The sequence below is a fragment of the Herpailurus yagouaroundi genome, unplaced genomic scaffold (genome assembly GCF_014898765.1).
Source record: "Herpailurus yagouaroundi ecotype Mexico unplaced genomic scaffold, PumYag 188, whole genome shotgun sequence".
In the NCBI taxonomy this organism is placed as follows: Eukaryota; Metazoa; Chordata; class Mammalia; order Carnivora; family Felidae; genus Herpailurus; species Herpailurus yagouaroundi.
The window spans coordinates 37,009,845-37,028,092 of record NW_024412419.1 but is presented as its reverse complement, the minus strand read 5'-3'; the positions used below and the strand labels follow the sequence as shown (position 1 = coordinate 37,028,092).

The 18,248-nt window shown below is 45.0% G+C and overlaps 1 protein-coding gene across 11 annotated transcripts in view; it reads right to left on the bottom strand.

Moving 5' to 3' along the window:
* Positions 1-18,248, bottom strand: part of BCL2L11 (BCL2 like 11) — a 49,294-nt gene that overhangs the window by 29,286 nt on the left and 1,760 nt on the right. For 3 of the 11 annotated variants that reach the window (XM_040496714.1, XM_040496715.1, XM_040496720.1), the window contains exons 2-3: positions 16,923-17,059; positions 16,665-16,754 (exon numbers count right to left, since the gene is read on the bottom strand). In XM_040496714.1, the coding sequence (XP_040352648.1) occupies positions 16,665-16,754; positions 16,923-17,046 (214 nt within the window). In that variant the 5' untranslated portion in view covers positions 17,047-17,059. Of the gene's footprint in view, positions 1-1,457; positions 2,726-13,991; positions 14,885-16,664; positions 17,060-17,488; positions 17,673-17,956; positions 18,190-18,248 lie in introns of those variants that run through there. The other 8 variants (XR_005797305.1, XR_005797306.1, XM_040496712.1 and 5 more) reach the window with 6 other exon arrangements.

The following is an 18,248-nucleotide window of genomic DNA, read 5'->3' as shown; positions in this document are numbered from 1 at the left end:
ACTTCAAACCCCGAAGGCACAGGATCTTAACCAATGGAGCTTAAGCTCGCCCATCAGGGAAATGGTGTGCGCTCTAACTGTTGGCATTGGTCACCACCTCATAGCTCGTGAAGACAAGTTCTCAAGAAGCTTTCGTGATTCATTCACTCAGAAACAAAACCCAAAATTTAACAGCCAAAGGAGCATAAATTCCCTCAAAGGGAGAAAGAAAAAGCTGTTTTAAAACTTCTTAATTCTATACAGGCAACAAATATTTCTCGTGTGAAACCAACAAGCAAAATACCTCATTTTGAAAACGTTTGCTTCACTTTTGACTGCAGGAAAAAGTGGTTCAGCCTATGCCTTGTCTCAAGACCTTTCTCCAAATACACTGAAGTCAAGTTTCTGCCAAGTGCAATGGGCCATTTCCCACAGGTGTACCTGATGCAGGCCCAGCTCAGACAGTGTGGTTTCCAGATGTCTCTCGACGGTCCAAAGATTTGCCAACCACACCAAGGTTCTTTTCAGGGTGATGTGTTGGGTCATGGGCAGGTTAGGGGTGATTCAGACCTCCCTTCCCCACCCCCACCAGGCAAGTTTCTAGAAAGGATCTTTTTTGCTTGTATGTTTGCTGTGGGACCTGAGGGACTTAGAATTACAGTAGCATTTCCAAATGAATTCACTTCCCTGTGAGTTTCCTAAACTCCTCAAACAGCTTCTTTCTACAGAAAGTAGGAGAGAATACTCATGACCATCACACTTGCTGACCCGCCATGGCTGCAACAGGTCATTGAGGAGCAAGGAAAATTAGTGACTGAGGTCCCATCGGATGCTTTCTGGTAGCTTATGTGGAAGCTCCCCACAACCCCCCAGTGGTGAGCACTTCTGTCTTCATTTGATCCATGAGAAAACAAGCTCATCAGACAGAAAAACAGGTCTGCCAAGGTCCTCGGCATGTCTGGGAACAGCTGGGGTTCCGTCTAGACCCTGCCCCAGCCTGACGCACGGCCCTGCAGGTGACACAGCAGTAGTCCACCGGTGCTGAAGCAAGCTGTGACCCCTCTGGACGGAGACGTTCACAATAAAAATACTTCGCTAAATAAAAAGCCGACCCCACAAGAGTCTATTGGGGGCTAATGTCCATGCGGATTACTTGCGGTGGTGGGCCACAAGCCTGATGTTACCCAGATGAAACCTTTACCAACATAAGGGGCATGGTACTTAACACTGAGTCGTACGGGAAGATGAACGTGTCACGGTGACAAGCTGCCGGGGATGCCAAAAATGAAGATTAAAATTAAGACAAAATATAGCATACATATTGTTGATTTATTCTATAATTTTTTTTTTTTTTTACATTAATTGATTTTTGAGAGACAGAGTGAGACAGTGCGTGAGTGGGGCAGGGGCAGAGAGAGAGGAGACACAGAATCTGAAACAGGCTGTCAGCACAGAGCCCGATGCAGGGCCCGAACCCACAAACCGTGAGATCACGACTTGAGCTGAAGTCGGACGCTCAACCAACTGAGTCCCCCAGGCGCCCCGGATTTATTCTATTATAAATGCCAGTCGTGATTGTGCACGCTGTACAAAAAGGCACACAGATAAGACCACCGGACACTTGAACACAAAATATTTGCTTTTAACATTTTGATATATTTTCCTTCGAATCTGTTACACTTACAAACTTCTTGAACTCCACTGTCTGTGCCTCCCACAAAACTCCTATGCTAAACCTAATCTCCAGCGTGATGGTATTAGGCGACGGGGCCTTTAGGGGGTGATTACGTCATGAGTGTGGAGCCTTTATGAATGGGACCAGTGCCTTTATCCGAGGTCAGGGAGCTGGCCTGCTCTCTCTCCATCACGTGAGGACACAAGGGAAGGTGGCTGTCTATAAGTTTAGGAAGAGGGCCCTCCCCTAGAGCTTGAGCATGCTAGCACCCTAATCTCAGACTTCCAGCTTCTAGAAGTGTGAGATCAATGTTTCCTGGTTAAGCCACCTAGTTGGTGCTATTTTTGTTACAGCAGCAAAGACAGACTAAAACACTACGATGTCCTCAACAACTTTGTAACCGTTTTTAACTTAACTTTATGCCAGAAGCATCTGCCACGTCATTCTTCTTCTTAATGTCATTAGGATGACAGCACCACAGTCTGTCAGAAGGATGTGTAGTAGTTTAGAGATTTTCCCCAAACCATTAAGACAGTCAATAGTTTTTTTTTGGCTGGGATAAATAATGTCAGGATGAACAACCCCCCCTGTGCCCTCGGTACATGCATTTCGCTGAGTATTTCCTGCAAAAGAAAGGAATGTCAGGCTCTCTGCTCTGTGCCTGCAGAGCAGGGTCTGAGGGTGGGTGGGCAGCAGGGTGCTTAGAGCCCGGAGCACAGCACGGGACCGAGTCCACAAGGTCTTACAGGACAGGTGTCTGGTCTGTGTCAATAGGACCTCCAGAGAGAAGGAAAGCAGTCTCGGGTCACATGCCCTACCACGGGTCCTGGCCACTGACCAAGCAGAACAACTTGAGGACACTGAGCAGATGAGAAAGCAGCTAGACGTTTTGTCACATAGGGAGTATGTCGGAAGACGGAGGCTTCGTTCTCCACAGAAAGGAAAGGAGACAACTGGATTCCGGTGTGGGACATGGTGCGTGAGGCAGGGAGAGGTGGTGGTCCGAGGAGAGTCCCCTGCCCCAACACAGGCAGGGTGACCACAGACCAGGGGCACAAGGAGACCTGGGCACTGGGCAAGTGTTCTAATTCATTGATATGTCAGGAGGCAAAATATTAGACTGTCTAGCATTCAATTGGCAATTACATGCATTTCTTCGAATCTAATACCACAACACAAATCAATAGACTATTTATCTCTTTTTTCCTGCCTTATAGTCCAATCATGCAGGACTACAGAGCTAGACCTTCTCCAATAAGGAGTTCCCCTCTGGCATGCAGAATCTGACTTGAGTCACCCATTTGGTTTTCAGGCAGTACATTTGAGAGAAGCAAGGTGTAGGTACACCTTACAGGCTCACCACCAGGATCACACGCAAGGCAGTTACACCTATAGGGGCACCGTAGTTATTATCTGAAAACAATGGCTGGGACTATTGCCCAATCCCCTCTCAACTCTATTATCCCATAGGGTAAAAACAGAGGGTGTAAGAGGTGACGGCCAAAATTCCGAGTAGTACTTTGCAATCAGAACCAATCAATACCCATCATAAATATTTAGTTAAAAGAAGATACAGGGGAGCCTGAGCGGCTCAGTTGGTTAAGTGGCCGACTTCAGCTCAGGTCACGATCTCATGGTTCGTGGGTTTGAGCCCCACGTCAGGTGCTGGGCCAACAGCTCAGAGCCTGGAGCTGCTTTGCGTTCTGTGTCACCCTCTCTCTCTGCCCCTCCTCCACTTGTGCTCTGTCTCTCTCCCTTCTCTCTCTCAAAAATAAACACACATTAAAAAAAAAAAGAGAGATTTCTAGTGCCACCAAGGTAGGGTCGCCCCACCCATTCCCCCAAGTCCAACCTCGTGCTACTAAAAACCCTAGGGAGAACACAACAGACAAGAAAATGCTAGGGGCACCTGGGTGGCTCAGCCAGTTGAGTGTCTGACTCTTGCTTTTGGCTCAGGTCATGATCTCATGGTTCATGAGATCAAGCCCAAGTCAGGCTCTGTGCTGACAGTGTGGAGCCTGTTTCAGATTCTCTCCCTCTCTCTCTGCCCCTCTCCTGTTTTTTCTCTCAAAATAAATAAATAAGCATTAATTTTTTTTTTTTTTTGAGAAAGAAAGTGAGCATGGATGTGAGGTGCAGAGAAAGAGGGGGAGAGAGAATCCGACATGGTGCTTGAACTCACAAACATGAGATCAAGACCTGAGCTGAAATTCAGAGTCGGACACTTAACTGACTGAGCCACCTAGGCACCCCGAAACTTTTTTTTTTAAATACTGAAAGGGGAAAGAAGAAGGTAGGCTGCTTGGGGACCCCGGGACTCGGGGAATGACATGGCAGAGAGGTCCCCAGCTTCCTCACCGTTTTCCATATATCCTGGACAAGGTGCCGCAGAGGGTCTCCAATGGTCACAGACGCAAAGAGCTCCCGGGGAAGCGAGTTCTCCCCAGCCAAAGCACTGGGGAAAGGGTGGCCTTGCAACAGAAAACCCCTTGGCAACACCTGCCCTACCCCAGCTGACCACCACGTGCTGCAGTGTCGGCGTGGCCAAGCCAGGGGTGGATCATCCACCCATCCCCTGCTCGGTGGGAGGTGTTCGTGCTCTGATCCCACCCCCAGCTTGTGTCAGCAGGCGAAAGGGGAGCTGAGCTGCCAACCTCTGCCTGGCACAAGCAGGCGGGGCCGACACGGCTGCCCTGCCAGAGGGGTGCTGGGGAAATCACGTGGGTAGCTCTCTCATCCCTGGCCAGTGGAAGCAGATTATGTTCACTCCCCTTCCAGGGTAGCGCTGGTGGGGCCCAGCAGCAAGCTGGCCCCCCACTAAGCAGCGAGGAGGTGGCACGTGGCAGGTCAGTTGCCACTGCACGCGCGCGCGTGCGCACGCACGCGCACACGCACACACACGTACGGGCACGTACCCTCTATCTGCAGGCCCAGTAACAAGCTGGGCCTTCACCCGCACCAAGCATCAGTGAGCAATGAGACAGAACAAGTCAGGGCAAGTCAGCACATCACTTCCCCTGCCACTGGTTAGGGGAAGGCCCAGCGGGGAGCTGAGCAGGTATGAGACTGAACGAGGTGGTAGGAAACAGGGCTGGTGGCCCATAGGTTTTCCTCACCCTAGTCTTGGGAGTCTGTGAGACCCAGTGGGTCACTGGGCCTCCACTCTGCTCTGACATGAAGGAGAATGATCGGGAACTCATACCCAGCATCATGCAGGGAACAGGGTGGCGGGAGGCAGGGCTGGTATTCTACCCCTCACCTGCACTCTGGCGGCAACGAGGAGGCGAGAGGAGCTGAGCTTTAGTCTCCACCCTGCAGGAGTCGAGCTGGGAGTCAGCCCTCCACCACTTCCCCCTCCCAGGGGTCAGCAGGGGCTGCGAGGAACCAAGCATATCCCCCCAAATGAACTCAATGGAGCCACGCGATTTGGTGTACCACTTTTGCCGGGAAGTATCAGCAAGGCCAAAGAAGGATCTGAGGTTGCACCTCACCTGGTGGGAAGCAAGCAAAAATTTTAGAATTGAAAAATGCAACAAAGGGGGGGGGGGGGGAAGAAACCCCAAACTTCACTGGCTGGGCCAAGTATTAGAGTGGGGAACAACAGGCCACAGAATCAGCGGACACCAGGCTAGGTCCACAGAATTTACTCAGTCCAAAAAGAGAACACAGAATGAAAACTAAGAGTCTCAGGGATCTGTGAGACCACCACGAAAATACACTTTTGTCATCAGAGTTCCAAAAGAGAGGAGGCACTGAGAAAATATTCAAAGACATAATGGCTGAAAACTTCCCGAACTTGGCACAAAACCTACAACCACAAATGTAACCAACTGAGTGAACATCAAAAAGGATAAACCCAGAGAAATCTAAGCCACATAATTAAACTTCTGGAAACGAAGAAACAAAAAACCCTCGGAAGCTGCCAGATGGAAAGGACTTGTTACTTCTAGGAGAATATCTGAATGATGGCAGACTTCTCATCTGAAACAATGAGAGCCAGAAGGAAGGGGCATGTCTTTTAAGTTCAGGAAAAAAACAAAACAAACCAACCAACCACCGCCATGGACTGTGAATTCTATAGCCACTGAAAATAGCCTTCTGGAATGAAGGGGAAACGCAGACTCTCTCAAACGCAGGACTGAAGGATTGTTGCTAGCAGGCCTACTGTTAAGAAATGACTAAACAAAGTCCTCTGAACAGAAAGGGAGTAACAGGAGGCTAGAACTTCAGAAAGGAAGAATACTGAAATGGGGAAAAGATAGGGGTGAATATAATAACCTAGCCTATTTTCCAAGAGCTTAAGGTATATTTGATGGCTGAAGCAAAAAATGTGATGCCATCAGATATGGTGCTCAACGTATATAGAGGAAATGTTTAATTTTTTTTAACGTTTATTCATTTTTTGAGAGACAGAGAGAGACAGAGCATGAGCAGGGGAGGGGCAGAGAGAGAGAGGGAGACCCAGAATCGGAAGCAGGCTCCAAGCTCTGAGCTGTCAGCACAGAGCCCGACGTGGGACTTGAACTCACGATCAGTGAGATCATGACCTGAGCTGAAGTCAGACGCTTAACAGACTGAGCCACCCAGGCGCCCCATAGAGGAAATGTTTAAGACAATTACATTTGAGGGGTGCCTGTCTGGCTCAGTCAGTTAAACATCTGACTTCAACTCAGGTCACAATCTCATGGTTCATGGGTTCGAGCCCCACCTCAGGCTCTGTGCTAACAGCTCAGAGCCTGGAGCCTGCTTCAGATTCTGTTTCTCCTCTCTCTTTGCCCCACCCCCACTTGGCTGTCTCTCTCTCTCTCTCAAAAATAAACATTAAAAAATTAAAAAAAAAAAAGACAATTATATTTGAAAAGTGGGACATGTAAAGGGATCTCGATGGATGTAAGGTGTCCACACTGCAGATGAAATAAAAAACATTGATACCATTGATGCCAATAGATCATAACAAATTACATCTGTATAACTGCCCAATCACTAAGGACATTATTCTAAACAATGTATTTAAAAACAAGGGCGCCTAGCTGGCTCAGTCTGTGGAGCATATGACTCTTGATCTCAAGGTTGTTGAGTTTGAGCACCATGATGGGTACACTGATTACTTAAGAAAAAAAAAAACTTAGAAACAAAGAACACTAGAAATAAATCAAGATGGAATCCTAAAAAATGCCCAAATAACACACAGTAAGATTTACTTATTTTGACTTATTTAATTTTTTATTTTCAAAGTTTATTTATTTTTGGGAGGGAGGCGCAGAGAGAGAGTTACAGAGGGAGAATCCCAAGAAGGCCCCGCACTGTCAGCACAGAGCCTGAAGTGGGGCTCAAACTCACACATCGTAAGATCATGACCTGAGCCCAAATAAAGAGTCAGATGCTTAACCAACTGAGCCACCCAGGTGGCTCCCACAGCAAGGTTTAAAAAAAACCAAAAAACGAAAAAACCCCACAAAAAAACAAACACATATAGGAACAGAGGAAACAGAAAGACAATAAAATGGCACACTTCAGCCTTAACATATTAACAATTACCATACATGTAAATGATCTAAATTCACCATTTAGAAGACAGATTTGATGGGAGTGGATTACAGTATTATCTGAAGATGTGGGAAAAAATATGCCAGGTAAACAGCCTTATTTTTTTTGAAAAAAAGCACGAGTAGCTATATTGACATCACATAAAGTAGCCTTTATGATAACAGGATCAATCCAATAGGAATAAGTTAACAATTCAGTATGTGTGAACACCATACAGCTGTGCCTCAAAAATATATGAAGCAAAATCTGATGGATTTAAAAGGAGAAATACACTTACAGTTGGGGACATCAACACCATTTGTCTCAGCAACTGACAGAACTACCAGACAGAAAATCAGCGAGGATGTAGAACTGGACAACACAATTCAGCCACTAAGATCTGATCAACCGGTAAATGTATAATGAACGCTCCAACCAACAGCAGAATACAGACATTTTTCAAGCACTCATGGATCATTTACCAAAACAGACCTCAACACGTTTAAAAGAACTGAAATCATACACAATGTATTCTTTGACCATAATGGAATCAAACAAGAAAACAGTAACAGAAGGACAAGGTAATCGCTATGCGCTCAGAAACGAAACAACACACTTCTAAATAATCTAGGGTCAGAGAGGAAATCGCAAAGGAAATACAAACACGTGAAAGTCATTGAAAATGAAAAAACCAACAAACAAAAAAAGAACTGTAATGAAAATGAAAACACAATATACCAAGAACTGTCAGACACAGGTAAAGCAGTGGTGAAGGGAAATTTATGGCACTAAATGTTTACGGTGGAAGAGAGGAAAAGTCTCAAAACATCACTCCAAGTTCCTATCTCAAGAAACTAGAAAAGACAAACACAAAGCAAACTAAAGGAAATAAAAATGAGCAATAAAATTGAAAACAGGAAAAGAGAGTAAAATGAATGAGACAAAAAAGCTGATTTTAAAAAATAAAACCAATAAACCTCCAGAAAGACTGATAAGGTTAAAAAAATAGGAAAACCTAAATCACCAATATCAAGAATGAAATGGGCTATCACAACAGATCCTGCACCCACTAAAGATAATAAGAGAACAACATAAACACTTTAAATACCCAACATTCAACAACTTAGAAGCAATGGACCAAGCCCTTGAAATCACAAACTACTGAAATTCAACCAAGATGAAAGAGACAACCTGAAGAGTCCTACAAACACTAAAAAACTGAATTTGTAATTTAAAGACACCCTCTCCCCTCCTCAGCAAGAAAGAAATCTTCAGGTCTACATGTTGTCATTAGAGAACTCTACCGAAACATTTGAAGAATTAATACGAATCTTACACAATCTCTTCTGGAAAAGTGAGAAGGGAACATTCCCAAAACACTGTAAAGGCCCTGATCAAAACAAGAACAGTCTGAAGAGAAAACAACAGGTAAACAGTTCTCAGGAACTTAGGTGCAAAGTACTAGCAAATTCAATCCAGTGCAGCAATGTATGAAAAGAACTATACCCTGACCAAGAAGGACTTATCCCAGGCAAGTAAGGTAGACTAACACTGAAAATCAATGTAACTCACCACATCAACAGATTAAAATAAGTAAACTCACAAATTCACATCAACTGATGCAGAATAAAAATTTTATAAAATCTAATACCTATTCCATTCATGCTAAAAACTGTCGGCAATTCAGAAATAAAGAGAAACTTCTTCATCTTTTTAAAGAACATCTACAAAACAAGGGGCGCCTGGGTGGCGCAGTCGGTTGGGCGTCCGACTTCAGCCAGGTCACGATCTCGCGGTCCGTGAGTCCGAGCCCCGCGTCGGGCTCTGGGCTGATGGCTCAGAGCCTGGAGCCTGTTTCCGATTCTGTGTCTCCCTCTCTCTCTGCCCCTCCCCCGCTCATGCTCTGTCTCTCTCTGTCCCAAAAATAAATAAACGTTGAAAAAAAAACCAAAAAAATAAAAAACAAAACAGCTGCAGTTAATAACACACTCATTGGTTAAAGACTGAAAGCTTTCCCTCTAACACTGGGGATAAGGCAAGTATGTCTGCTCTCATTCAACAGAGCACTAGAAGTTCTAGCCACTGTAATAGAGCAAGAAAAAGAAAGAAAATGCACACAGATCAAAAAGGAAGAAGTAAAACTTCCTATTTGCAGATAACAAGACTGTCTACATAGGACGCCCAAGAAATTTACAAGAAATTACGGAGTTCAGCGAAGCTCCAAGATCCAAGAACACACAAATATGAACGGCATTTCTATTTATTAAAAATGAATGTTTAGAAAGTAAGTTTAAAAACATAACACCATTAATAATTGCTCCCAAGGAAATGAAATCTAAGAAAACATGTATGAGATCTGTATGCTGAAAATTACAAAACCCATAGACCTAAAAACTTGAAGAGACATCTGTTTATGGATCGGAAGACTCAACATAGTGAAGGCGCAAATTCTCCCCCAAACTGATCTGTTAAGTTTAACACAATTCCTATTGAAACCCCAGCAGGGTTTTTGTAGGCAGTGATAAGCTTATTCAAAAATATAGATGAAACGGCACAGGACCTACCTAAAACAATTTTAGAAAAAAAAAAAAAAAAAAAAAAAGAATAAAATCTGAGGAATCACTCTATCCATTACTGTGGCCTCGTACGTGACTAGAGTAATCAAAGTGTGGTATTGGCGGAGGGACAGACACACAGTTCGATGGAACACAAAAGAGAACCCAGAAACAGAGTCACAAAAACACACTAATTTTTAAGAAAGGTGCACAGCCAATTATAGTTGACCCTTAAACAACCAGGTCTACTAATAGGTGAATTTTTTTCAATAAATGTGGTATAGTACTGTCAATGGATTTCCTCTTCCTTATGATTTTCTCAGTAACGTTTTCTTTCCTCTAGCTTACTGTAAGAACTGAGTATTCGATACGTGTAACATACAAAATATGTGTTCATCGACAGTTTTGTGTTATTGCTAAGGCTTCCAGTGAAAAGCAGGCTATCAGTAGCCTAACAGTAGTCAAGTCTGGGGGGAGTCAAAAGTTATGCATGGATTTTTGACTGTGCAGAGGGCTCACGCCCCTCACCTTGAGGGGTTCAAGGGTTAACGGTAGGTGGAAAAAGGGTAACAAATTTCATAAATGGTGCAGGAGCAACCAGGTACCTATAATCAAAACGAATAAACATCGATCTACATCTCAGACCTTAAACTCAATGAACATGAATCATAGATCCAAATGTAAAATGTCAAACCATAAAAGTTTTGGCAAAACAAACAAAAAACAAAAACAACTAAGCAAAACTCTTGGGACCTGGGACTGGGAGAAACTATCTGCAAATCCCAAACCTGACTGGAATCTAGGATGGGTCTGAGCTCTCAAAAAGAGTGAAGGAGTAAAACACCCCAACAATCCAATTAGAAAATGAGCAAAAGACAGAAACAGCAACTTCACGGAAGAAGGCGTACATATGCAAAGGGACACATGAAAATATATTCAACATCATTAGCCAGGAGGGAGATGCAAATTACAATAATGAGGCATGTGTCAGGATGGCTAAAACAAATAGTGATGACACCAAATTCTAGCTAAGATCTAGAAGAACCGGATCCCTCATACATTGCTGACGGGGACACGAAACGGCAGTGCCGTTTTGGCAAACAGCTGCGCAGTGTCTTAAAAAACTAAACCGCTATGTGTTCCACCAACTGCACTTCTGGGAACGGAAACTCATGTACACGCAAAAACCCATAGGGAACTGTCCACAGTGGCAGTTTGTTGCCATGGTACAGCGTCATGGCCAGTCACCTGAAGGAAGCCTGTGCCCTTGGTCTTCAACTGGCAGCTGCCGAAGACGTACCGGGGATAACGCACGACACGCAGTGCGGGCTGTGACCCTCCCCAAGTGCCTCCCCAAGTCCCTACCATGACTTGCAAACAACTCCAATGTCCTTCAACAGGTCAATGCACCGTGCTACATCATACTGTGGAATGCTGCTCAGCAATCAAAACCAAGCGATTATTGATTTATACAACATCCTGGGTAGATCTCAATGGAATTACGCTGGGCAAAAAAGCTAACCTCAAAAGGTCGCCTGTGACAGAAGTAGAGCCATGGAGACTAGAGTAGTGGTTGTTAGGCGTTGGGGAGAAGGGAAGTGGCTGTGGCTTTCAAAAGGTAGTATGAGGAACGCTTGGGCTAGAACTCTTCTGTCTGTATCCTGACGGTAGCGGCCATCACACAAACCTCCACATCGGATAAAATCGCAGAGTAGTGAACACACTCACACACACACACAACATGGAGTACATGTGGAACTGGGGAAACGTGAGTAAGGTAGCCGGAGTCTATCCACGTCCCTTCCAGGCTGTGATATTGTACTAGTATGCACGATGTTGCCACTGGCAGAAACTAGGCAAAGGGCATAGACGATCTCTGTTGTTATTTCTTTACTTTTTTCTTTTTTAAAAGGTTTTATTTTTAAGCAATCTCCACACCCAACATGGGGCTTGAACCCACGACCCCAAGATCCATGTTTCACGCTCTTCCAACTGAACCAGCTGGGCGCCCCAGGATCTCTGTAGGATTTCTTCCAATTGCATGTAAATCTGTAATGATCTTAAAAAGTGTTTTTTTTAAAAAAGATATAAAATTTAGAACTGTCTACACAGCCATTAGTCACTAAACTTCATTTGGAACTAGTGAAGAAAAAAAAAAAAATTCTTGCACTTTACCTCCTCCATCTGCAAAGCAGCCCACCCAGGTAAGACAGAATGCTAGCCACAGAGCTAATGTGACATTGTTCTCGAAGAAACACTTTCAAAAAGTAAAGACAAACAGATAAAATTCATATAAAAAATATATTTTATTTAAAAGCCAACAAGCATTATGAAAAGATGCTCAACGTCACTTATCATCAGGGAAACAAAAACCAAAACCTACAATGAGATATCACCGCGAATGGATGGTTCCTACTGGGGAAAAAAAAAAAAAAAAAAGGAAAACAAATATTCAAATGTTGGCAAGGAAGCGGAGAAACTGGAACCCTTGTAGGCCATTGGTGGGAATATCAAATGGTGTGACCACTGTGGAAAACACGGTGGAGGTTCCTCAAAAAATTAAAAATAGAACTCCCATATGACCCAACAATCCCACTTCTGGGTATATATGCAAAAGAATCAAAAACATGGTTTTGAAGAGATGGTTGCACATATCAAAAAGAATCCAAAGTATAATCTATGAGATATCTGCATACCCATATTCAAAGCAGCATTATTCATAACAGCCAAGAGACGGAAGCAACCCAAGTGTCCGATGACGGATGAATGAATTAATCAAGTATGTTGCATAAATACAATGGACTATTATTCAGCCCTAAAAAGGAAGGAAGGTCTAGTAATGATGAATAACCTTGAGGACGTTATGCTAAGTGAAATAAACCAGTCATGAAAAGATCAATACTGTATAATCCCACTTATATGAAACATCTACAACAGTCCAAATCATAGACACCGATAAAACAAAGGTTGCCAGGAACTGGGAGGAGAGGAAGTGGGGAACCGACAGTTAATGGGTACAGTGTTTCAGTTCTACAAGATGAGAAAGTCCTGGGAGTGGGTTGCACAACTATGTCAATACGCTGAATGCTACTAACTGCACACTTAGGAAAGGTGAAGGTGGGGCGCCTGGGTGGCTTAGTCGATGAAGCGTCTGACCTCGGCTCAGTTTTGATCTTGAGGTTCATGGGTTCGAGTCCCACATCGGGCTCTGTGCTGACAGCTCAGAGCCTGGAGCCTGCTTTGGTTTCTGTGTCTCCCTCTGTCTGCCCCTGCCCTGCTCACACCCTCTCTCTCTCGAAAATAAATATCTAAAAAAATTTACAAACCCACGTTTTTAATTTAACCCAGTATATTAAAAATATCTCAACATGTCATTCATATGAACACGGCTGAGATATTTTATATTCTTTCTTATGCACCACGAAGTTTTCAAACTCTAGTGTGAACTGACAGGAACAAGCACATCTCATCTGGACTAGTTGTATCTTAAGTGCTCAGTACTCCGCTGTGGGAAGTTGTGGCTTCCCCACTGAGCCAGACCTCACCTGTCACCCCCACATAATAAACCTTATAGTTAGAGCCAAATAACTCAAAATATCTGGCGGGGTAGGGGAGACACACAGGGTCTTTTTCCAGCTGCTAGACTTTTTTTGAAATCTTATTTGTCTTCAGGTAGCTCTATGGAAAGGCTGATGGGCAAAACTCCAAACTCTGAACATCTCCTGGGCATGTCCTCTTTGTCAGGCCCTCATTACGATCTGCAGGACATCATGCCTCTCCTCGGAGGGCTCACAATCTGCCAGATAACTGCCAGGTGCAAGAGGACTAGGCACATCATGTGGAGGAATACCAAGAACACGATTAACCCCTACCTATGAATTCTGATGTTCCAGAGAATATAAAGGTTAAGTCATTGGACACCCAGAAGTTGTTAATTACGGAGCTTTCACCCTGTTCACAATATTCACTGGCACATCCTGACCTTTCTTAACTCTTACCTCCACCAGCAGTAACTACACCTTCAAAGTACAAACTTGTGCAGAAAACAGTACACAATTTGTATTAAAAACGCACATGGCATACGCACACTCACTAGCAAAGGCACTCAGAAACCCATACCTCTGTCAACGATTGTGGGCAGAATAATCGGTTATCCACTAAGAGCTCATTTGTTAAGTTAATTGACCCAGGATGTAAGGAGACTACAATTTGATTGGTAAAAGCAAACAAAAAAAAAAAAAAGGAAAGAAGAAAAAAGAACCCTCTCTCTCTCCTCATGGAAAAATAGAGTATTTTTTAAAGACCTCCAGAAAAATCGGGGATATCGAGAAAAATAGGAAAGCATTTCTAGAATAAACAAAACATCTACTTGCTGCACATCCCAGACAAGAATAGACTTTCTCATCAGAACAAAGATGCAGGAGCAGAGCTACCAGATCCGTTGCTTCCTTTCCCCAGTCGAGGAGCAGAAACTATTTTGTGGGTGAAAGAGCAGGAGCCCCTGGCAGAGGAGAACCTCTCTATAACCTCACATTTGTGTTGCCCTGGGGAAAACCAATCATAAAGACTTCTTTGTGAAAAAGAAAAAAATTGAGTTTTGCAATAAATTATCAAAAGCTTCATTGAAGATCTTAACGGACATGGTTGAGTAAGGAACACTAAACATGACTACAAAGAGAACAGAACCCAATTTTATCAACTCAGCAGATTTCAGGGGTCTTTAGGCACCGGACTATCAGAAGAATAACCATGAAAAAAAGTTATAGACTACAAAGGCTGTCAATTTTATTCTGCAGTTAATAAAACTCCTATCTATCTAAGTCCTCTCCAGTCCCCCACTCATCCCCCACCCCAGCAAACAGATCTCCCCAGAACTAAATACTGAAAACTTACCTTGATGCACTAACTTCAGACAAACTCCTTATAACTTATCATTTACTCCTTGCATTAAACTCTCGGTTATCATGCCAATCTACCGGAATGTAGTTAGTGCTATGAAATTACACCTCAGGATCCATGACTTGACTTCACAGGTATAAACATAACTGTCTTTAATAACTTAGACTGTGATCTCTAAAGCTTTACATCTGTCATCTGGAGTAACAGGACTTACCTTATAATCTCGCTAAACAGTATGTTACCATACATACTAAAAAAAAAAAAAAAAAAAAATACATTATCTCACCCACTATTTCTGGTTCACAAGGTAAGATAAACTCTATCTATGCATCAAGCCACCACCTGTAGAGGCGGATTCATAGGTCTGCAGGGAAAAACTAAGGCTTCCACAGGATCCTTAAAATACATAGGTTTTTAAAACTACACACCATTAAGCCCTATTCACTCATTCAGTGAGCAAGAATGCTACAGGTTCATAAACTCACTTTCATGGGCAGAGAAACATTCCCAAGCACCGAGAACTTCTAAGCTTTAAATGAGTTCAGGACAGTAGTGAGAGAAATAAGTAGCAGCAATAAAACTTCTAGCTCCTTTTCTTAAAGGAGGGATCCTAATGAAGTAGATCTCAGTTTGCAGCGGGAGACACCTAGCCAATATGCACAGTTACCAATGTTTTTGCCGTCTCTGCTTGCCATTTCCCACGTGTGCCCAATCTGACAAGTGACCAACCTTCTGAGGCTCTAATTCTGTAACATGGGGACAGACCTGCATGGTTTCCCCATCTGAAGATTAGGAGGCACAGCCCCATTCTATCTGTAAATGCAAATTTGCCATTGTGTTCCAGCAATCAGATGTCTAGCCTGATGACTGTTTAGTTAGCTTCTGGCAAAAATGTGATCTACATTCTAACAGTCTGTATATACCGGATCCTTCAGGAATAATGCTGCCAACTTGCTTGTATTTCATTAATCCAGGAAAGGCTAATCTGTCCAAATGGGAAGCAAGATTTTGGTGAATCCTTATCAAGACATGAACCTTTTCCATGAGTGGGGAAGAGTGACTTGAATCAACACAGACTTACTCCCTTACCAAGGTTGCCAGAAGCAAACATGCTCAAAGTCACATGCTGGGGGCTCAAGGGTCAAATCTAGCCTGCAGATGCTTTATCTGGCTTACACAGTGCTTTCAAAGTTCTAAATTAATTGCCAATGTCTAAGCATCAGGATATTTGGCATCAAAATCTACATCCCTGGGTTATCTTGCACTATACAATAGGAAAACAACTACTACTCTCCGACCACACACCCACACAGACACAGTTGGGGGCAGTTCTAATGTAAAAAGTGCAAATGCTCCCTGATTTCCCATAGTTAGTTCCCACAAGGTCAGTTCCCTCTGTGATTATCTGGTCAGGTTTTCCTGGGCATTTATGTTTGCCACTCCTGGTTCAGACCCCAAAACACTGCTTAATCCCTGAAATAAAAACCCACAATCTAATCTTATTAGTGCTATACCTAAAACCTCTGAGCAAACAAAATTAGCCCAAAGAGAAATGTGAGTAGAAAACAAACCATTTCCATGGTTCTATGTTGGTACTGCCTTTACAAACAAGGTCGGTTCTTTAAAGCGTCCTTGTTGAAAATGGTTAACTTGTCTCGTTTCCCTCCATACATTTAGCCATGTTTTTAAGCTATTTGCTGTAGCTGACGGAGTCCCCTTCAAGCACAGGGTCATTAATAAGTGAGTCTTAGTGGTTACAACAACACCTACACTTCAGTGAAGGCAGGAACAGGGATTCCGGCTTTACTGCTCAACAGGCAGATCCTGGGGGTATTTTACTGCTGCTACAAAACCTGATTTAAAATCAATGTTGGCTTGATGTCTTATTTGACACATCCTCCCCTCCTGTCAAAACGTGGAATAAGTCAGTAAAAGGGTTTCTAAAAGGGGGGTTGACGTAAATGTTACACACAGCCTTTACACAGTCAAACAACCACACGTTAACTACCTCTTACCCGGGTATTGCTTACCCATTGCACTGAGATAATGGTTGAAGGCCTGGCAAGGAGGACTTGGGGTTTGTGTTGATTTGTCACAACTCATGGGTGCCGGGCTCCTGTCTGTGTCAAAAGAGAAATACCCACTGGAGGATCGAGACAGCAGGGAGGATCTTCTGACAAAGATGAAAAGCGGGGATCTGGTAGCAAAAGGCCCGGGGCTGGCTGGTGGGGCCAGCGGGCCCTGAGGGCTGCCTTGGGGGCAGCGGTCCCCTTCGCCTTCAGGATTACCTTGCTGCTCTGTCTGTAGAGAGGTAGGGGCCCCAGGCCTGAGCTGAGGAGGCCTCTCAGCAGGCTGCAATTGTCCACCTTCTCTGTCACACTCAGAACTTACATCTGAAGGTTGCTTTGCCATTTGGTCTTTTTTTCTGCAAGTAAAATAAAAACTAAGATTATCTTAAGCAAAACAGTAACTGTAACAAGTAACTAAATGTAGCTAACTTTCACGGACTCCTTCAACATTTCTAGAAGAGCGAATGCTTTAACGTTAAGTCGTCAGTTGGTATATTTTTCTGACAATCTTCCAGGTAAGAATAAAAATAACACCTAAAATAACAAAAGTTATCTCTCTCTTTGCGAGGTGGGGGGAGGGGAGGGGGTGGGACTAAACTTCCTGCCACCAAGCAAAATACAATTACATCGTCAACGTGTGACCGGTGCTCTAACGCACACGGACACGCACACAAGTTTTAGGAGAAGCAGCTCGTGTTAAGTCTATTCACACGTGCTCTTTGCTCAGGGCCGACTTGAAGAAGTCGGAAACTCCCAGCGGGCTCTGATTTCCCGGGATCAGATACCGCGCTGGAGCACAGGAGCGGGCGCAGATGCAGCGATTTGCAGGCGGCTGGCCGCGTTCCCCGCTCCGGCCCCATTGTTCTGCCGAAAGTGCTGAGGGCAGCAAGTCTGGGGAAGGTTTGGCAAGGGCCGTCAGTCGTAGTAAGTGCGTCACAATAGAGTTTGTAACTCCGAGCGAGCGCGGCTCGGCCCGGGTCGGGCGCTCCCCGCCCGCGGTCCCTCCCGCTCCCAGCCCGCGCGCCCCTCCTCCCGCAGGGGGTAGCGCGCCGCCCCGAACTCGACAGAACTTCTCCCGAATGCACCCACACTAAGAGGTGAACACCTCCAAATGGGGGGGGAGTCCCCCAAAGCCGTCCCCGGGCGCCCCCTGCAAACTCCCCAAGTTACTCTACACGCTAGGCGACACCGGAGCGCGCGCCTCCTTCACCCCATTGACCCTCCTCTGCGAAGGCAATCGGGCCGAAACTCACGTCCGCCCCTTCCCTTCCGAGCGTCGCGTCCGAGCCCGGGCCGCGCGGCGTCCTGCCCGCGCCCTTCGCCGACCCGGAGCCCCCTGACCGTCAGCACGAAGGTAGCGCGGGAGACAAAGCCTAGAACTCGCGTTCAGAGCCCCCGGGGCAGCGCAGACCCGACCACTGGCCGTCCACCCGCCGCCGCGCTCCGCCGGGCAGCCGAGGGCTCCGCGCGCCGCGCTTCTGGCCCGCGCTGCCCCGGCCGCCGCCGCCGCCGCCGGGAACATCCTCCGCCTCCTCCCGCTCCTCC